This window comes from Notamacropus eugenii, chromosome 3 (genome assembly GCF_028372415.1).
Source record: "Notamacropus eugenii isolate mMacEug1 chromosome 3, mMacEug1.pri_v2, whole genome shotgun sequence".
NCBI classification, from domain to species: domain Eukaryota; kingdom Metazoa; phylum Chordata; class Mammalia; order Diprotodontia; family Macropodidae; genus Notamacropus; species Notamacropus eugenii.
In genome coordinates, this window is record NC_092874.1 from 313694656 (window position 1) to 313717297 (window position 22642).

The 22642-nt window shown below is 39.4% G+C and overlaps 1 protein-coding gene across 1 annotated transcript in view; it reads left to right on the forward strand.

Moving 5' to 3' along the window:
• Positions 1-550: 550 nt before the first annotated feature.
• The window catches only part of LOC140532122 (band 4.1-like protein 4B), a gene marked incomplete at its 5' end in the record, with an annotated part of 66250 nt that continues 44158 nt past the window's right edge, over positions 551-22642 (forward strand). The window contains 3 exons of the mRNA XM_072650663.1: positions 551-809; positions 6268-6386; positions 17774-17899. Coding sequence (XP_072506764.1) covers positions 551-809; positions 6268-6386; positions 17774-17899 — 504 coding nt within the window. The remainder of the gene's footprint in view (positions 810-6267; positions 6387-17773; positions 17900-22642) is intronic.

Genomic DNA, 22642 nt, shown 5'->3' on the forward strand with positions numbered 1-22642 from the left:
AGCTGAGAGGTTAAAGTACCAAGGGTCACCTCGCCAGTACATGTCAAAGTTTGAAATTGAACACAGGTCTTCTGACACCAAGCTGACTCTCTGTACACTATATCCCATGCCTTCTCACTTTTGTGATTAATAAAATATTAATTCATTTCAAAGCATTATTGAATTTATGGTAGCCTTTTGTTATTACATGTTTCCTTTATCAATGGCTACAACTACTATCATGTAGGGATATATGAATGCTTATATATATAATATGAATAACCATATATAAAATTATGAAAATGAATGTGTATATATATATATATATATATACATACACAACTATACATGTTTTTATATACATATATAGCACATATATATGGATCTTCATACTCCGAATGATCGGGAACTAGTATCACAACTTGAAGAATGATACATTATTCTAAAAAATAAATGCTTCTTTCCTATAGCCTCTCTCTGCTTGGAGAATGAGAAAAAGTGGTTACTCAGTTGGGGAGAAAGCAATGTCCAGAATGCTGAGGGGTTTTGTTTGTCTAAGTTCTAACTTTTTTTTATTTCCTATAGTTATCCTTTGCCTTCACCAGTGCTCAACAATTCTAATCTGCTGCTATTCAACATTGAAGAAAATGGGGGAGCCCCATTTACCACTAAAGCTCCAGGAAGGCATCACCATCATCACCACCATCAGCACCAGCACCAGCACCAGCACCAACACCAGCACCAGCACCAGCACCAACACCACTCCAATTATGGAATACCAGTTCCTCTTGAAAGCAAAGAGAAGTCTTCTGGAATCCCAACCCCTAGCAGTAAGTTCATTAGATCTGACCATCTGATTCCCTCTCCTTTATGACTGGAGTTCTGTGTGTGGTACTTTCCACTCCTGCCTCAAGTGCAGAGGACATCATCTGTGATGATCTAGTCTCTAAGGATTTATAGTCATAGAGATAGAAATGAAAAGGATCTTAAAGGTCATGTAGTTCAACTTCCTCATTTTACACTCAAGGAAACTGAAGTCTGAAGACATGTAACTTGATCAATAGTGGAGAAACATTTATGAAGCACCTGCCCTGTGCCCGGCACTGTGCTTAAGTCCTGGGGATACAGAAAGAGGCAAAAGACAGTCCCTGTCCTCAAGGAGCTTACAATCTCATGGGGGAGGAAAAATATGTATAAATAAGCTATATCTAGGTAAAATAGGAAATAATTAAGAGAGAGAAGGCATTAGAATTAAGAGAGATTGGGAGAGGTTGAGGATGAGATTTTAGTTGGCACTTGAAAGAAGCCAGGTAAGCCAGTAGATTAAAATGAGTATTCCACACATGGGCAACAGCCAGAGAAAATGCCCAAAGCCAAGAAAAGGAGGGTGTTGTTTGTGGAACAGTCAGGAGGCCAGTATCACTGGATCAAAGAGGACAAATTGGGAAGTAGAGTACACCTTACTTACAGAAGATCAGAAAAGTAGGAGGTGGCTAGGTGATGAAGAGCTTTGGATGCCAAACTGCATTTTGTCTTTGATCCTGGAGGCAATAGGAAGCCACTGGAGTATATTGAGTTAGGGAGTGAGGGTGGGGGAAGGTGGAAAATCAGACATGTGTTTTAGGAAAATCACTTTGGTGGCTGAATGAAGAATGGACCGGACTGGGGAGAGACTTGAGGCAAGGTCATACAGTAGCAAGTAGCTGTTATGATTCAAACATAGATCCTCTGCTGCCAAATCCAGCATTCTTGTGACTGTTAATGGTTAGATTTAATTGTTTTATTGAATGACAGTGGGTCCTTCATTATAGAAGAATGGTGAGGGTTTTGAAATCTAAGCATAAAACTCTCTTAGACTATCAGGAGCTCCTTCTTGTGCTGCAGACCCAACAATGAAATAGTATTTGGAGTGGGATGGAGATTCCATGTTCCTCAGGTTACAGAAGAACATGTTCTCATTTCTTTGCTGCGCCTTGTATTTCTTGACCCACTGGGACACAATGTGCCATTGTTGGGCTCATAAATGGCTACAGTGTACAGAACTCATAGGATCCTCTTAGGGAAGTCTGTCTTGGGTACTAAGTACCGCCAACTTTCATACCACATTCTCACAGCAGTGTTTCTAACAATGAGCTGATGAAATAGACAAATTTCTGTGTGGGTCATTGTATTAAGCATGGCAGCCAGGTTCTAGAAGAGTGTTCCTCGGCCATAGGCTCACTTATTTTAGCCTTGTTATTAAGAATGGAGATTATATTACAGAGTCAGTGTGGTCCAGGGGATAAAGAACAAGATGAGATAACCTGGGTTCAGATCCTACCTCTGAAAAACACTAGCTATACAACCATATACAAGTCACTTAATCTCTCATTTCCAGGACAATCTTTAAGATTATATAATGGAAAGGAAGGAAAGAAGCATTTAGATAGCATCTACTATATGTCTACTATATGTGCAAAGTGTTTTTATGAATTTTATCTCATTTGATCTTCACAAGAACTCTGTAAGGTAGGTGATATTATCTTCATTTTACAGTAGAGGAAACTGAGGCACAGAAAGGTTAAATGACTTGTCTAGAGTCCTTTAAATGTCAGAGGCTGGATTTGAACTCAGGTTTTCCTGATTACAAGCCCAGTATTCTATACACTACACCACCAACTTCCTCCGATAATTTCTGTGACTCCTGTTAGCACATTGCTGATTTGCGTTAGTGGAAGTCATTTTCACACAAGGAATTTTCTACAAAATCAGGACACGCTCACACACACACACACACACACACACACACACACACACACTCACTGACAGAGAAATGGGTTCTCTCCCTGCCTCTAGCATAATCAGTGCAACTCTCTATCATCCACATTAACAGAGAGAACAATCCCCAAGTCCTCTCTATTTAACTTCATTGTTGTTGAGTTATTTCAGTTGTATCTGACTCTTGGTGACCCCATTTGGGGTTTTCATGGCAAAGATACTGGAATGATTTGCCATTTCCTTCTCCAGCTCATTTTACAGAGGAGGACACTGAGACAGAGTTAAGTGACTTGCCCAGGGTGACACAGCTAGTAAGTGTCTGAGTCCACATTTGAATTCAGGTCTTCCTGATTCCAGGTCTAGCACTCTATTCACTGCTCCATCAAACTACCCTTTCCATCTAACTTAAGAATTCTCTATACTTGCTCTGGAAGCAGCAGATAGTGTTGAAAGAGATTCCAGGAAGACAGGAGTTGAATCCAACCTCAGGCATTTTACTCGCTGTGCGATCCCCAGGGAAATCACTTAATCTTTCTTACTTTCAGTTTCCTTATCTGTTAAACAGGGATAATAATAGCAATTATTTCATTGAGTAGTTGTGAGAATCAAGTGAGATAAACTATGTAAGGTGCTTTTTAAACCTTTTTGTCGGATTCTTCATGACCCCATTTGGGGTTTTCTCGGCAAGGACACTTGGGTGGTTTACCATTTCCTTCTCCAGCTCACTTTACAGAGAGGGAAATTGAGGCAAACTGTGACTTGGCCAGGGTGTCTGAGGTCAGATTTGAACTCATGTCCTCCTGACTCCAGGCCTAGCACTCTATCCACTTTACCATCTAGCTGGCCCTTTTAAACCTTAAAGTGTTATATAAAAATAAGTAACTTACTCTTGAATACAAATGAATGCCATGTTTGGGGAATTAATTTCAAACAAAGTCATGAAGCTACACTATTAATACTTGACTCCAAAGTTGGGAAGTTATTGAGCTTTCTCCATCTTCCAATCCTGTTCAGCTTCCCTGCTCCCCACTCCATGCTGGTGATGAATGCATCACCTGTGCCTAAAGAGAACATTTCCTCCCCCCCCCCCCCCCCCCCCACTTTCTACCAGCCAACGTACTGTCTCTCTGGCTTGAGCAGATATTTTTACAATGCTCAACTTTAAGGCTCTCCATTCCATTGACTCCATGGGATGGAAGCAAAGCAGGAGAAGTTGATTAGATAGAATGGGGAAAGATTTCACCAAATACTTGAAAGCAAAACTTACGAATGAAGTCTGAAAAAAAAGTCCCCCCCTCAGGCAATTGGGAATTAACTGATTAATTGGAGTTTTTTTTGTCACTTTTAAATGAATGACTTTTCATGAAATTAAAGAAGCCCTCAAAATTGATTATTATGGACTAAGCGTATTGTGTGTTTTCATACTATCGACCCTTTTTCCTGCATCTGTTTACACTGAATATTTGCCCTTTCTTTTGCTTGGCAATTTTGCTAACTCCTGGAAGGGATGTCCTGGGCTAGGAGTGAAGAGACCTGGGGTCCAGTTCTGATTCTACAGCTGACTAGCTGGGTGGGAGTAGGGCTCTTTGGCTAAATCGAATCTTTGACTAAGTAGAGCTTCCATACCTTTATCTCTAAAACAAGAGAATTGGATGAAATGGCTCCTAATGTTTTTTTCCTGCTTAAAAAGTCTATGATTCTGAAATATTAATAACTAATATTTATACAATGCTTTCAGATTTGCAAAGTGCATTACAAATATCTTATTTGATCCTCACAACAGCCTTGTAACATAGGCAGTGTTATTATTATCCCCATTTTACAGATGATGAAACTGAGGCAAACAGGGTTAAGTGATTTCCCCGGGGCCACACAAATAGTAAGGGTCTGCTGCTGGATTTGAACTCAGATCTTTCTGACTCCCGAGGCTAGCACTTTACCCACTGTACTACCCTACCCACCCACTGGCAAAGCGAATTTCAGTCTTGTGTTTTTATTTACTTTCTCATTATGCTTCTCCATTTCCTCTATCAAGAGACTTGGGATCTATTCAAGATTTTTATTCACTTTTGGGAATTATGAGATCTAGTTCATTCTGGAATTCCTAAGGTTTACAAGAATCATCTCACCGCTGCTCTTAAGCTCCAGGATAGCCTGTTCTGGTTCAATAAGTTAGCCCTGATATCCCCTTGGAGTTCATCAAGAGATGTAATTGTGGGATAGGGGCAATCTGTAGCCAGGCTACACCCTTAGATGTTAGCAAGGACTTTGTCAGTGAGTATCTCACGACTGATAACAAAAATATATCAATGGATCATATGCGGGAAATTGGGGATACTCTGAATTTACCCTGTTTCTCTGTTCTTTGAGGGCTCGAATCAATGAATTGAGTGTGCAGCTGAAAAAGCTAGAAAAAGAACCAACTGAGGGCTCCAGTTACTCTTGAATAAACATAAGTAATCGTGTTAACATAACAAAGTCCATATTTGATTTTGGAACTTGTATGACTTTAAGTCTTCATATTTATCTTCCCAGTTATGCTTTCCTTGGGTCAATAATAAAATGAGCCTGGTTACCTAAGATGGCAAGGCTGAGCAGTTATTAGTGTGATTCATTTACACATTTTTTCATAGAAGCAGTTTGGTGGCAAATTATATAGAACAATCCAACTTTGGGCGTTTCCTACGTGTATGGCCATAAGCAAGTCACTCGGTGTTTATTCACCTCTGTTTCCTCAATTGTAAAATGGGGGTCACAGTAGCACCTGCTTCCCAGAGCTGTTGTGAAGATCATATGAAATCATATTTTTAGAAGTAGTTAGTACATAGTAGACATAGAATAGCAAATAGTAGGAATATAATAAATGCTTGTTTCCTTTCTCCCTTTCTTTATTCATTCAACATACATTTATTATGTACCCACTATGAGTCAGGGATGGGTAATAAAAAAGACAAAAAAGAAATAGTCCCTGCTCTCAATAAATTTACCTTTTTTTGGGAGTAAACAAAATGTACAGTGACATAAATGCAAGATAGATGTAAATAAGTACAAAGTCATTTCAGAAGGAGGACTGCTGAGTGGCATCATGCCCTTTATTCATGGCTACCTTTAAGGGAATTGACCCATATGATTTAGGTAGTGCAGTGGAAAGAATGCCAGGTCTGGAATCAGGAAGACCTGAGTTAAATTTGGCTTCAGACTGTGGTCAAGTCACTTTACAATGTTTGCCTCAGTTTCCTCCTCTGTAAAATGAGCTGGAGAAGAAAATTGCAAATGGGATTATGAAGAATTGGACATGAGCAAAACAACTGAACAGCAAATGGTTTACTAAGCTTGTCCTAATGATTCAGTTTAATGAGTTAAATTCATTAACTAGTTAAATTAGTTAAAAAACCTAATTTTTCTTTGCAAGTTGTTAACACTGTTAACACTGGTGAGCATGGTATTCAAGATACTGCTGTCACTGCATTTTCCTCTCATCTATGCGTATATTCAAATCCCTCTATTCTATGAATGTTTTTTTCTCTTTAGAGCTGAGCCCAGGACCTCCCATTCTTTACAATGAAGCTGCTGCCCACCTGAAGAAGATGGAAATGGAAACCTCGAAAGTGGCTTCCCCATGGTCTGCTCTCCACATCAACATAAACAAGGTACAGTGAGCAAAGCTTCATTTAGCCAAGCAAACCTTATCATTTACTTTTCTTGGCTGGAGGACACTTGGTTGTTGTTCTAAACTTCTAATAGAAACTATTCCTTCCCAGTCAGAGGGATGGAGGGCTGTGGACCGTGCTCATTGTCCTTAGAGTTGGGAGACCTGAGTTGGAGTCCTAGCTCTCTAGTGGATAACTCTTTTCTGAACCTTCGTAAGATACTGGTATTAAAACATAGTGCCTATCTAATGAGTTGTTGTGAAGGAAGACAACATTATCCAAATGGGGATTATTTACTTGTTGGAACTTCAACTAATTATTTTCTTCTTTTGTTACAATGCCTGTAGCTGTTTTATTTTTTAATATTTTCCCCCAATTACATATTAAAAGAATTTTTCAACTTTTTAAGAAAGTTTTGAGTTCCAAATTCTATTCCTTCCTCCCTGAGATGATAAGGGATTCAATATAATTTATACATGTGCAATCATGTAAAAAATTTTCATATCAATTATTTCTTTTCTATGCATTCCACACAGAGACTTGTAGATTAAAAAAAAAAAACTTAGATGTGTACTGATGCTTACCAAGAATTAGTTCTCTGTAGGCATTCTGTGAATTTCTAAAGTGTTAACAGATGAGGAGCAGAATGAAACTAGAGGAAAAAGTGGAAATTACGCTTACTCTTCTATTTTCATGGTCCTGTGTGCAGACTCTAACAGTGCTCCAAAGAGTATATAAAAAGTTTCATTGAAGTTGCCAGTATATAATATTCTAAATAAAATTGGATTAACCAAAAGATAAAAACAAAACCAAAAAGCAAAACCTAAAAAAAAAGTCTCTAAAAAAACAACAAACAATCCTGGACACTTGGACACTTCTTTTGGTCACTGTATTGTAGCCAAGATGGCTGCCCAGTGATTGATTACTAAACCAAGAGACTTTCAAGAGAGCGTAAAATGCATCTTGTTCACCTTTGTCTTCCCCAGAGTGCCTAGCACAGTAGTATGTGTTCAATCTGTGATTCTTGGATGAATTTATTGAGTTAGTCAGCTTGTTTTCTCCAGTGTAATTTTGATTCCCTCATGCTGCCCCTAGCTTGTTTAGTTAAGTTCACTCCACCATCAACAAACATTTAAATGCCTACTGTGGGGGGGGCAGGGCAAGAGGGCTGCAATAGGTGCTAAGGTAAATACAAAGTTGAGATAAGATACTGTCCCTGCTCTCATAAAGCTTCCAGTTCAGGAAGGAACTGTGGTTGCTCCTTTTCTGAACCCTCTTTGTTACCAGACTTGCAAGATCTCACCTGCTGAATTTCCTTAAGCTCACTGATTTTGCTTTTGTTGAATTGTTTCAGTCATATCCATTACTTGGTGAACTCATTTGGGGTTTTCTTGGTGAAGATTTTGGAGTGATTTGCCATTACCTTCTCCAGCTCATTTTACATATGAGGAAACTGAGGCAAACAGGGTTAAGTGACTTGTCCAGGTTGACACAGCTAGTAAGCGTCTGAGGACAGATTTGAACTCAGGAACACAAGCATTCCTGACTCCAGGTCCAACACTCTATCCACTGAGCCACCTGGCTGCCCTAATCTCATTGATGCCTCCCTCCCAACCATAAAACCATACTTGCTGGATTGGTACTATCAATCAGCTAATCTCTACCTGATCATCACCCTATCATCCTTCAATGGCAGTATTCAGGCATAGGAGACTGGAGAAAGTTCCAGATTTGGACTCAGTCCAGGATATGTTCATGGCTTCCCTGTTCTACCTGAGTCCTTCCAGGTCTCCTGTCTGTTATGTTTTACCTCACAGTCATTTCTGGATATACTAGCTACCCTCCTCTCACTCCAAAATGGGTGATCCCTTGGGACACATTTTTAAAAAAGATATAAGTAAAGCCAACTGACTCAATTATCTTACCTCTCAACATTCTGTACCTGCAATCACCCACCTGCCCACCACAAAGAGGGAGATGCCAGGCACTACAATTTTCAATCAGGCTTAAATTTAGACATCAAATATGAGCTAGGCTGCACAGAGCTTCCTGCTGGCCTCACGGTTCTGGCTTGCCAGTAGCTAGGCTTGGCCTTGAAAATTTTTTTAAATTTACTTTGTTCAGTTAATGAGCATTCACTTTCTTTCCAACTCCCTCTTCATTTCAAAAGAAAAAAGAAACTCTTGCAAAAATGTGGATTGTCAAGCTAAACAAATTCCTGCACTGGGCATGTCAAACAATGTCTGTCTCATTCTGCATCTTGAGTCCATCCTCTCTCTAGGGGGAGGTTGGTTGTATGTTTCATCGGATCAGTCCTTTAGACCATAGTTAATCATTGCATGAATCAGAATTTAAAATTTTTTCAAAGTGGTTTGTCTTTACAGTATTATTGTTACCATATAAATTGTTCCGGTTCTGCTCGCTCTACTCTGCATTAGTTCATACAAAACTTCCTAGGTTTCTCTGAAACCATTCCTTTGTCATTTCTTGAAATATAATCACATTCTGTTACATTCATGTGCCATAACTGGGCCTTTACCAAGCATGTCCAAAGGAAATGAATAGCTAAGTCACTATGTGAAGTTGTCTCTTGTCCTTCCATAGCTTCCAGACCCAAGGAGAAATTCTTCACCCCACTTGATTTTGGTGAGAGAGGAGCCAGTCAGAGTTACTCTGTCCAAACACTAACTTCTGCACCTGCTTTCATCTCCCAATCTGCAAGGAAGAAGGTTTATCCAAGTCATGGCTGACTTTAGGGCTTCTGCTATGAATTGAGCCAGGGCCATTGAGATTTACCTGATCAATTAAGACCTCTCATGATAGTCATACCTGGGAAGAGGAAATCCATCTAAGTGAATGTCTTGGAGGCCCCATAATTCCACATATTCCTCAGGGTCCCCTGGTTCCTCTGGCATCAACCCCACCGTTCTCATAGTCCATTTGGATTTACTCTACTTTCCAAGGCCTTATCTCTCCCTTAAACCTGGGAATGTCATCTGGAGACATATATCCAGACTGGCTACTCACTCAGAGGGAAATAGCTTTCACCCAGGAAAACCCTAAAGCACAAATTCAATTGCTCTCAGAGGCTAGAGAACTCAAAAATGTTTTTGAGATAAAGGAGATTGAGATACCCTACCATCACTTCAACTACCCCGGCTATGTCATATAGGTTGATTCCTCAGTCATGAGCACGTCTTGGTAAAAAACTGAAATGGGGCTGCATTTGTCCCTCAATTTTACTCATAAACAATGAAGTTTTGTGCTTCAAGTAATTACCACACCCTTAACCACCTCTAGCTTTCATTGTAGAGCTCTGGAAATGCTTGCCAAAGGATTCACTCTTTAAAGAAAGAGTTCTTAACCTTTGTGTGGAACATAGGCTCCTTTGGCAATCTAATGAAGCCTATAGAGCCTTTCTCAGGAGCTTGCTTATAAATGCATAAAATAAGATACACCAGATTTCAAAGGAAACGAATTATTTTGAAATACAGTTTATCAGATTCTTTTAAAAAGCAACTTCATAGACCCCAGGTTAACGAGGGGTTAATGGGTAGTTAACCAGGTCAGGATATAAATGGGAAACTCTATCCTACACCTGATTCCAAAAGGTAATTTTGAAAATCTAAAAATGGCCTCCTGACTGTGTAACATCTCTATGGTAGGATAGAAATTTGGCAACAGTTTGGTCCTAGACTTCCTTAACCATTTTGTGGTCCTTTGTTTGAGTGACATTTTAACTTTCATCACCACACAATCTGAGCATCCTAGCGTGTGTGTGTGTGTGTGTGTCTGTTTGTCCATACATGGTTTCTTGTAACAGCTCTGTCAACCATTGGTCTTGAACCATACTTTGACCTGGGAACTATTAAGTTCCTATTGGATTTCATTTACCTGAGTAATTTACAAATGTCTGTGTCAGTAACTTATCAGTTACCTGCTGCTGCTCCTCAGATCTGTCCCCTTTGGGCAGTGCTTCATCAGTGAGCTCTCCAAGGTTATGCAAATTCACTATGATTGGCCTGAGAAAGGGCACAAAGTACTTAACATGGTGCCTTGCAAAAACTTAATTCTTCAGTCAGTCAACATGCATTTATTAAGTACTTGCTTTATATGCCAGGTTCTGTGCTAGGTTCTGAGGATACTGAGAAAGTAAGAAACATGATGCCTGCCTGCAGGGAGCTCCCATTCTAGTGGGAGAGGAAAACAGCTATGTATGCATAAAACAATACCATACGAATGGGGGGTAATCTCACAGAGAAGGCACTTGTAGGTGGAGTGGAGTGGAACCAGAAAATGCCTCTTTTCAGAAAGTACAGTTATCCCTCCCACATTGGGGGAGTTAGAGATGCAGCACCCCTGCGATGTGGAAAATCTGAGTAAAAGTTTTTAACCTTCCCTTGTACCAGAGAAGAAGTCTAAATTTTTTTCTTTTTCTTTTCTGGGGTATTTACAGTACTTTACTATAAAATTTGGGTTAAATATTTGATCAAAAGCTGTCATCTGCTGTCCTTTACATCTTGTCTGCAGCTTCCATCAAACTCCCCCAAAATTCCCATTTAATTTCTTATGCCAACCTGTGATATCTCGAAACTGTGATGATGTGGAATGGATAACTGTAGAATTAGAAATGAGTCTTAAAGAAGTCGGAAGGTGAGGAGGAAAAACATTCCAAACACCGGAGGTTGAATGTCATTGGTCACAAAGGTGTTCTTTCAGAAGAGAGTTAATAAGTATACATATTAACATGCATATTAATATGAATTAAAATAAGATACTGAACTAATTACTTATTAATAAAATATACATTTTGATGTAACAAAATATGTGTAATAGTTGATATGCAAGTTGTTAACACTGATGAGCATGGTATTCAAGATACTGCTGTCACTGCATTTTTATCTCATCTATGTGTATACTCCATTCAAAGGTACTGGTCACGACTCATCCACACCTATGCAACCTGTGTGACACTTTTCCATGCCGCTATTAAATCATCCACAGGGGTTCCACACAATATGCTGAGGGCCTTCATCAAAGTCTCTTTTAACTTTATGTGAGAGCAGTCAAAGATAGAAGCAACCCAACAGTGATCCTTTGATTTTGATATGTGTTTGGTCTACTTCCTTTTACAATTGGAAACCTCTTTTATGAGACCCTTTATTTATCTATAGCTCTACACCATAAAATAATACAAGAACAATTAATGATAATATAAAAAATAAATATAATAAATAAATAATTAATGATAATATAACAAAATAAAATGTAATACACATTATATTATATTCTTTACATTGTTCATTGATAATATGTTGAAGCTTATAGCCCCACTGTTCATCATCTTCCAGACAAGGCTGGATAACCATTGGTTAGGTAGATGGTAAAGCCCGTGGCTTCTCTTACAGAATCACAGATTTTCAGAAAGGGACCACAGAGGCCATCTTGTCCAGCTTATAACTAAATGTGAATTTCCTTTACCACATACCTAACCAATGGTGATCCAGCCTTTCCTAGTGAGAGGAACCACTGCCTCTTGAAACAATTCATCCCACTTTGATACAATCATTAGGCAATTTTTTCCTAACATCAAGCCTTATTTTTTATTTCAGCAGTATCTACACTTTGTTCTTATTTCTGACATCAGGGGCCAAGTTTAATCCTTCTTCTACATGACAGACCTTCAGTTATTTAAAGATGTTTATCACGTCTACCTTGTCTTTTCCATGCTAAATGTTCCTAATCCTTTCAACCAGTCCTCTTAAGATATGTACTCAAACCTCTTTGCCCTACTCTCCAGCTTATCAGAAAGTCTCTTAAAATGTGGCACTTTGAACTGAACACAGTAATCCCAATGGGGTCAACTCAAGGCAGAAGACACTTGGACTGTCCTCTCCCTCATCTTGGACAATATAATATCATATGAGAGATATAGTAAAAAGTCATATTAGTTTTTCTGACTTTCGTATCATACTAATGATATGCTTGTAGCCCATGAAAAACCCCAGCTCTTTTGGAGATAAACTGTTGTCTAGCCATGCTTCCCCATCTTGCACTTATGAAGCTGGTGTTATGGCTGTTGGTCATCCTTCGCTTTCAGTGACATCGTGAGGGTGATATCTGGACTTGCACGTGAATTGGATTTAAGGGAGGTGGAGCTGGGCAGAGTCCTCAACCTCCCTCCCTCTTCCTGAATCATCATACTCCAGGGACAAGACAAAAGTCGAGATGACTGGTGATGGCCAGGGATGCCATGGATGATCTTGGCATCTTCTATGTCTGACCAAACTCTAAGTCCCACACGGCACTCACTTCCATGTCGCCTCCATGGCCAAGAACAAATCATTCTCATGTGACCATTCCACTGGGGAATGTCTTCATGTAGAACTTATATCTACCCCTATTTAATTTCAAATGATTCAATTCAGCCCAATGTTCTATCCAGTTCAGTTGCAGCATTGCTATGCTAGAGTGGGGGTGCAGTTGGGGGAGAACAGTAAGGCACAGCACATTGAGGTACCTGAAAAATGTAGAGATTATCACCAGTAAGGCTAGATCCCATCTACTGCTATGGGAGTGCCCTGGCTGGCAGGTGTCTATGATAGCAAGCCCTAGTTTCACAACAGTTTAGCAGATTGCTTAATTTATCTGAAACTCAGTTTTCTCATTGCAAAACTGGAATGGTAATATCTACTACCAACCACAGGGGGAAAGTCGCTTAGTTCATAGATCAACCCTGTGTTGTTATTAGTCCTGAGTGCTTGCTGCATGAATGATCTTCTACTTCTGAAATGGCCAGCCTCCTCATAGAAACACAGAAAGCTGAATTCTATTCCCAACTATGCTGCTTCCTCTGTGACCAAAAGAGGGAAGGGAAAAGTATTTATTAAGCATCTACTGTGTACCGGATGGTATGCTAAGCACTTTAAAAATATTATTTCATTCAGTCCTCACCACCCAAAGATGTAGGTGCTGCCATTAATCCCCATATTAGAGCTGACAAAACTGAGGCAAGCAGAGGTTAAGTGCCACCCAGGGCCACACAGCCAATAAGTATCTGAGGCCAAATTTCAACTCAGGTCTTCCTGACTCCTCATCTCTAAAATGAGAAAGTTGAGCCAGATGACCTCTACAGTCTCTTCCTACTCCAAATCTCATGACCTCTCTCTGTTCTCTGGCTCTGTGTCTCTCTCTCTCGTGTTTAAAACATTTGATCCAGTCGTTCTTTAGGCAGCACCTCAAACATTCACCTCCTAGTTCAGTTATGCGTTCACATTCTCTGCTACCTGTTCACTCCCTTACTTTGTTCTAATTACCAACCTTTCTGGTTGGGTGAAACAGGTTTACATGTTAATAGTTGCCTAAGTGACTCTTGCAGTTAATAATTACTTTGTAGAGCAAAGCTTGGCTTGAGAGGACAATCAATGATCTCTGCTTTGGTCAGACTATCCCTCATTAATCCCTCCTAGGCTATTGCTGGCCTTCTTTCATTTTGCCTCTGCCTGAAGAATGGAAAGAAGAAAACGTCCTATTTCAGAACTGGATTGTTTTTCTTTCCTCTATGAGGGGGAGCAGGATATTGCAAGGAAACCTCCTGACTCAAGTGCAGCTTGCCTCAGGGAGGTTCTGTCTACCCATAGAACACAAGAACCAGCTTCTGCAGTTGATTGTAGACTTCTTAACTCTGGAAATGAACGTATGAGAATGATAAATGGTAGTTTTACTCAAGCCTATTCTGGCCAGGATTGAAATAGGAAAGGCTCATCTTTGTGAGTTCAAATCTGACCTCAGACTCTTACTAGTTGTGTGACCCTGGGCAAGTCACTTAACCCTATTTGCCTCAGTTTCCTCCTCTGTAAAATGAGCTAGAGAAGGAGATAGAAAACCACTGCAGTGTCTTTGCTGAGAAAACTCAAAATGGCGTCACAAAATGATTGAACATCAACTGTATATCAGTCCTACCTGAAATGAGACAACCTTTACTGTTTAAAACATTTCATGGGAAAGATTTTCTTTCTCTACAGCTTTCTGGTGAGAGGCAGCCCATCATAGCAGACAGAAACCTTGAAACTAGGAAGATCTAAGTTCCAACCCTACCTCTGACACCTGTCCCGATCCTGGGCAAGTCACTTAACCATTGGATTTGTGCCAGGTGACAACCCAAGAATATAAGAGCCGGTGCTAGGTACCATGAACACAAAGAGAAAATTAAATCGTTCTTGCCCTCAAAGGATACACATTCTATGAAGGAGACATTTACACTTGTAAGTAAATACAAAATAAAACAAAGTATTTTGGCAGAATGAATGAGGAGGCACTAAGTTTCTCTGGACATCAGGAAAGGCTTCTTGTAGAATGAATGGATAAAAAAAATTTGTTATTTAAATTTTTATATTTTATTTTTTCCAATTACATGTAAAAACAATTTTTTAACATTCATCTTTTGCCACTTTTGAGTTCCAAATTCTGTCCCTCCCTCCTCTATCCCCCTCCTTGAGAAGGTAAGCAATTTAATATAGAAAGATCATTTATTTAATAATAATAATCGATAATACATAGCATTTACTGTATGCCAGGTACTGTGCTGAGTGATTTACAGATATCCTCTCCTTTGATCTTTACAGCAGCCTTGAGGGGTGTGTGATATTATTATCCCCGTTTTACAAATAAGAACACTAAGGCAATCAGAGGTTAAGTGACTTGCCCAGGGTCACACAGCTACCAGCGTAAATGTCTGAAGTCAGGTTCAAAGTCAGGTCTTCCTCATTCCAAACCTGGTACTGTATCCATGAGCTGCCTAGTAAGCACTTGGTATATGCCAAACGCTGTACTAAGTGAGAGTCTCTGGGAAGGTCCCACTGGGGGAGATGACACAGATAGAAGGGGCTAGCAGTCTGGAAGATCACTAGAAGGCCCTGAATTCAGTGGTGGGGGCAGAGAGCAAGACACAAGAGACCTTAGGGTACTTTGGAAGGTCAGGATCTGTAGGATGTGGCAGCAGGACCAATGATGAGGCCTGAAGGATTTTAGGACACAGAGGCACTCAGATGATAACACCTGGTGGTCCTCCATCTTAGTGGAATGATTGTAATTGATGACTCTCAGCTCATTCCAGTAATAATTGGGAATCATATCTATTCTGCAGGTGGGGAAAGCAAGGCAACTAGAGGAACCTAGCCTACAAACTGAGAAGCAGGAACTGGCTTTCCTTTCACACAAGTGGGCATGGGGGAAGGAATCAGTGATTGCTCAGGAAAGGGAAGGGGGAACTGGCTTGAAGTCTGGAGGATAAGAACACTCAATGGGTGACATATCAGGGGAGGACCCCTGCTTCCCTGGGGCTTCTTTCCACCCCGATTCCTTGATGGAGAGTGGTCAGCTAGGTCAAGGAAAAGGGCAGTCATTCTTTTCTTCCAATTGTGTCATCTCCTGGAGGAGGTGGGAGAAGGTATTGGAGCTGACCTTTGAGAGACGCTAGGAATGCTAAGAGGCAGAGGTGAAAAGGGAGCACATTCCAGCCCCAACCCCTCTCTGCAGTCTGAATGGTATAGCTGAATGCTGATAAACACAATGGCACCGCTCCAGCCAAAAGAGAAAGAATGCTGGAGCCAATTTTGGGCATTTCTAGAGGATGACTGCAGGGAATATTTGGGGAGTGACGTGACTGGACTTGCTCCATAGAACCCTGCAGCCCATTGACTGAAGCATCAACATCTTCAGAATAAGGGAGCTGATTAGCCTGACCACATCAAGAGCCCTGTGTTCTGTGCTGGGCCCCACATGTTAAGGAAGAGTTGACAATGTAGAGTAAGTTCAGAATCAAACCTCTCTGAGCAGATGGCCATGATTCCTGCTTTGCTGAGAAAATCAAGGTCAATTATGAGGATCTATGACCCCTAGTCCATGTTTCAAAATCCTTCTACATCTTTACCTATCCTTCCTGTTTTTACTTTTTTATATTCTCTTTTCCAATCCCTCTACCCGCTCCCTCAGTCCTATCCCCTCCTGTCTCTTTCAGTTCAAACAACCTGTGATTCCTTCTCAGTCTCTGTTTATCTCTCTGTCTCTCTCTCCTTCTCTTCCTCCCTACCTCAGTTTTTCCCTATCTATGGACTCCTTCCTATTGTCTGTGAATGTGATAAGTCAGTGAAGACTTCTCAGGCACCTAAGTCTAAAGTAAAGCAGACATAATGCTTGAATTTCAATTTATCAAAAATCATATGATATGGGGAAACTTGAAGTTGTGAAACCGTTTGTCGCCCCTGTCCCCAGTTTCGCTGATTCCCATTTCCTTATTTCTGAAAATAGGACTGTTTGTTCAGACTCTTGACCAAAAGGGTAAGGGGGGATTTTGTGGTTTTCTTCTATATAACCTTGCATCTGCTTTTGTAAAATGCTTTCCCTTCTCCAATCTGCTTGGAGGAGGGCGAAGTCCCATCCTTGTAAGAACCGAATAAAGGACTTTGTGTTTATACTTTCAGATGCCTCTGAGTAGTCAATTTGAGTAGGGGTCTTGCCATCTCACACACCTGTAACCCCTATCCTTTGAAAAAAAGAACCTTCACCTGACCCTGTCATCTCAGAGAGCTATTATCCTATGTCTTTCCTTAATTCCACAGCCAAACTCCTACTTAGAAAGGGTTGCCTCCCATTAATTTCTTAACCAAGGTCTAGATTCAAATCCCACTCCAGATACTAGCTATGTAACCCTAGACAAGTCACTCAACATCTCTAGCCTCATCCTTATTTGGAAAAACAAGGAGGTTTGCATTGATGGCCTCTGAGGTCCCTTCCAGCCCTAAATCTATGATCCCATGGTCCCTCCCAGTCTGTCTTCCAATCCTCCTGCTCTGCTAAAAGAACTTTCTCTAATATTACTAATGATCTCATAACTGCTAAGACCAAAGACTTTTTCTTGGCCTGCATTCTATTTAATCTCTCTGCAGTTTTTGACAGCATTTACCACCTGGCTTCCTGGATACTCCCTCCTTCCGCTTCCAGATCACTACTGTGCCCTGGATCTCTCCTCTGACCCCTGGGAATACTCCTTAATCTCTTAGTGCCCAAGGCAACTCTAAGAAAAAATGGCAGATTTATGACCAATCTGTATTAGGGAAGGGAGTGTCCATAGTCTCCTGAAATCCTAAGGCTGGAACAACAAAACACATGCTGCATAGCTATGGGTTATTATCACCATCATAATTTATCATCATTACTACATACAATTTTTTTATTGTATAAATTCAATCTTTGTTTGTGTTAGGTTTCTTGTATTTTACAATTTAACATTATAATTGCCAATTTCTAAACCATTACAAGTCATTCTGTATATTTTCCTTCTTTTTCTCCTCCCTTCATAATCTTTTCTGAATTTTTGGTCCTCACAGGTAGAAGAAAAGAAAGTTCCTGAAAAAAGTCTGCAGTTCCCACTTCTGCCTTTGCCTGTTCCTGATCAACTAAAATGCAACATTCTGAAAGCTCAGATAGAAACGGCTTCCAAAGCAAGTGCCCAGGTCTGTGACTGCTGTGAAGTAATTTATATTCCCTTATGTGCATTGGGAAATATGGATTGTCTAGGAACTCATTTAAAAAAAAACTGTAATTTCTCTAGAATTTCACTCAGAAAATCATTCATTTGACAAATATTTGTGAAACACTTAAGACCTGAAAATAAACACACTATGCTAAATAATGGGGCAGACATAGAGATACATATTATGTGCCCCTCTCCTTAACAAGGCTGGATACATATGAAGATAGATATAACAAATTAGAATATTACACATGCATATGAGAAGAAATGCTATGAGATCGGAGATCAAAATCCCCTCTGGCTATAGGGATCCCAAAAGACTTCATGGGCATACAGGAGTCTTGAAGGGTTTACAGGATGGGAAGGATTTTTTAAAATGGGAAGGAACAAAGATAAAAAATTCCAGGCATGCAGTACAGTTAGAACATGGGCACTGGTATGAGAAAACATGGGAAGCCTCTGAGGTCAATAATCCAGTTTGGTGGCAGCTCATAGCAGGTGAAAGAGATAAGGCTAACAAAATAGGTTAAGAGGCAAATTGTGTAGGGCCTAGGATAGCACACTAAGTAGTTGGAATTGTATTTAGTGGGCAATGGGGAAAACATTTAATGATCGTATTTTCCTGCTGTACCTTGAGGCTATATCTAAATGACCCAGAGTGCAGTGGAGATTCAGCATTGAGCCATTTAGTAATGTAACTTAATTAATCATCTTTAAATAGAAGTCAGAAAATTCAGACCAGCCTAATAAAATAAATTCCCTTCAGGAATATGCAATAAAAGAAAATGGTAAGACCATTATTCTGAATTCTTAGATATCCTTTAGTCTTAATATTTCTTGAAAGTTTGAAGGATAGTATTTCCATGTGTTAAAATGAATTGAGAAAGTACTGAACTTTTACCTCATGCAGCATAGACAGAGCTTAAATGTGTTTTATTTCTCCAAGGCTGATATGGGCTTTAAAGAGCGGGAGAGATGCATTCTAAAAGTAATTGGTTTGAAACACTATAGGGAGATCTTTTGCTGTGTTCATTGGGATCCAGCCTTTTCAACTGCAAAGGAACACAAACATCGACAGCTGATGATAATAATGTGATCGTTTTGGTTTTTTGCTGTTATTTTTTCCTTCTTGGGGAGTTTCCTCTTCTCGGGGCAGTGTTATTAGGATGTAAGTAAGGTGGGGACAATGCTGTCTCTAAATGAAGAATCTCTTCAAGAAATGCACCAGAGCTACTCATCCTTTATTTTCCTGACTGTACTTCGTTCTATTCTTATCATTTTTTTGTTCATTTACTTTAACTTTCCATGATGCTATTTTGGGGTTTTTTTGGCAAAGACACAGGAGTGGTTTACTGTTTCCTCCTCCAGCTCATTTTACAGATGAGGAACTGAGGCAAGCATTGTTTGGTGACTTGCCCAGGGTCACACAGCTAATAAGAGTCTGAGGTTAGACTTGAACCCATGAACATGAGTCTTCTTGGTTCCAAGCCCAGCACTGTATCCATTGTGCCACTTTTCTGTCCCCTTTCTGATCATACTTTTCCTGAATGATATACTTTGTAACACTTTTTGCATGCTGGCACATATTAGACACCCTATAAGTACTTACCAGGTGATTAGTAGAATGCTGCGTTTTCCTCTGCCCATCTTCCTTTGTAGTTCTTGACTGCAATGTGATGTTCTTTGATATGACTTTTCTTCTTTTAACAATGCAAGAAAGTTACTGTCACCTGTTCTGATATGCTGCTACAGTACGAATGGGAAATTCAGAATCTCCAAGACATTTCAAAGCTTCCAGGATTCTTCTCTGACCGAAGAGTTTGTGGGAGGGGAGGAGTATACTCTCCCCTCCAACCCTACAAGCGCCTTCTCAGGGGCTTAGCTGGTACTGCTATAAGTTGGCAATGATCAGCTAACATGCTGGTTTTATGCATGCCCCACAAAGCATGACCAAATCTCCTTAACCAAGATGAAGATACTTCCTGTGCCAGTCTCTTTCTCATTCAAAGTCTCTCAAGTATTTCTCTATTAATCAAGGACTTTTCTCACTAACTTTCATACAAAATAACCTGTCATACCTTTTGACTACTTAATTGATTCAATAGAAGTGTCATCTCAGGTTAAGAAGATTCTGAAGATCACCTGGCAGGATAAGATACCAGATACTGAGATCCTTTCTCAAACTAAGCTGCCAAGCATTCAAACTCTATTTCAGAGAGTGCAACTCCAATGGGCTGGCCATGTTGTTTGAATGCAAAATGTATGCTTGCCAAAAAGACTATTTTATGGAGAATTCACCCAGGGCAAGCATTCACATGGTGGTTAGAAGAAGTGATACAAGGACATTCTCACGGGCTCTTTTAAGAACTTTGGAGTTCATTGTGTAATATAGGAGATGCTGGCAAAGGAACTCTCAGCATGGTGTACCCACATCAGAGAAGGTGCTGTGCTCTATGAGCAAAGTAGAATTGAAACAACTCAAATACAAGATGTGCAAATTTGGAGTTTCCACCCCAAATGTTCACACAGACTATTTATACATGACCTGTGGTAGAGCATTCCAAGTTTGTATTGGTCTAATCAGCCATAGTCAGAAAACTTGACTCTAGCATAGTGATGCCATTTTGGTCCTCTTCGAGAATGAAGAACAACAACCAACCAATCAGGATGTGAGTTATTTTCAGTAGAGTGGGGTGAAAGGGTGATTGACTTAGTAGATCCCTAACCTTAAACTAAAATTACAAAATAATGACAAGGGAATTAAATAAAATTATTGGGGGGAAAAGAGTAGCAATGTGGCCAAAAATTTATTAGAACCAAATCTCACACCATAATGTACAATACAATTTACTTTAGGCACACATGATCTAAATATTTTTAAACATTTAAAAATTAGTAGAAAGGGGAATAATTATCAAAGTTGGGAAGCATATAATTTTATCTATTTAAAAGAAGGGAAAAACATAGGAAGCAAAATAAATTAATTTAAATGTATATAAATGATTTTTTCACAATAAAAAGCAGTTCATCCATGCAAAATAAAAAGTCAAGGAGCAGATGAGGAAAAACTTTGTGATAAAAGTATTTGATAAAAATCTAGACTCTAAAATCTACGATGAGTAAAGTCCATTTCCCGAAAGATGAATCATAAAAGGATTTGTATATAGAATTTTGTGCTCAAAAGGAGGAACACAAATTGTCAACAATCTCCTGAAAATTGTTTAGATTTCATAATATTTGAAGCAACACAAATTAAAATACCTTTGAGGAACTCATTAAGTTGGCAAAGATAATTGAAAAAGGATAAAATTCAATTTTGTCTTGCCTGTGGAGAAATAGGCACACTATTATACTGCTTCTGGAGCCATGAATTGGTGCAATCTTTTTGGAAAACAATATGCCAATATGTAATCAGATTCCTTGCAAAAGACCCCTGAGTACATCTCATCCATCCCATAATAGAGCAAGAATAATCTCTGTAACATAATCAACAAGTGGTTGGTCATCCACCCTTTCCTGAAAACCAAGAGTTACGAAACAAATCATAACCCCTTCTAAGACCAGATCCTCAAATGTATTAAAAGCAAAAAAATGATCCTTCTGTCCCAATATATTCATAGACATTTTATTTATAATAGCAAAAAGTAGAAGCAACTTGTGCCCAGTGGTCGTAGGAAAGGCTGAACAAAGGAAGGTTATTGTTTAAGGAGACATGGCATGAGAGACAGCATGGCATAGAAGATAGATGTTTTGGAGCTAGGAGGACCTGGACTCAGGTCCTGCTCCTGACATATACATTGGTCAAATGAGCCTGGCTGAATCCTTAACTACTGTGGGCCTCAGGCTTTGAATTACATCATTGTATGGCTGAGCACAGCTAAGTCTTTCACAGTTGACCACTGTACCATATCACTATGACTATTATAGGATGTCCTCCTAGTTCTGCTCACTTCACTTGGCATTCATTCTTGTCTTTCATGGTTTGTTTTTTTCTGAAATCAGCCTGCTTGTCATTTCTTACAAAGGTCTGCTTTGGGAAATTGAGTTTTGTCACTGGACATTCTCTATACTGATTAAATCATAAGTTTGGACTAAAAAAATAAAAGAAATGGTTAATGAAGAAAGCACAATCAGAAGTATATACAATGACAACTATGTAAAATAATAATAACAAAACACATAGAAGAAAAAAGATCGTAAAGAAACAGATTACCTTATTTTTTCAAATTAATATACGTATGTTATATATTGTCACAGCAAACAAACTAAATCACTTAGACTTGCATATGGTGATCATATCTATTAGAAACAATGTCAGTATCTCAAATGGTTACCCAATAAAGATTCCCCTTTATCAGCTGAGTTGATAGAAGTCCAGAGCTTGTGTAATCTCCTGAAGATACTTCCTCTAAAGCCGAGAAATGACCTCCTCCTTCAGGGTATTCATTAAAGACATAAATCAATAATGAAATGGTTGTAAAACAGAAAGGGAAAACAAATCAAAAATACTTTTTATGATGCTAGAGTGTAATAGCTAATATATAACTTCAAGGACTTTCAGTATGAGATATAGTACAGCAAATCAGAAAGATTCAAATAATAGTAGTTTTATTAAAACAGCCTTAGTTTTATGTAGTCCTATAAAAATTAATAAAGTTGGTATCTTCCAATATCGTACATGCTAACGTTTGCACGAAGTCTTTTTTGTCTTGGCCAAAAACTG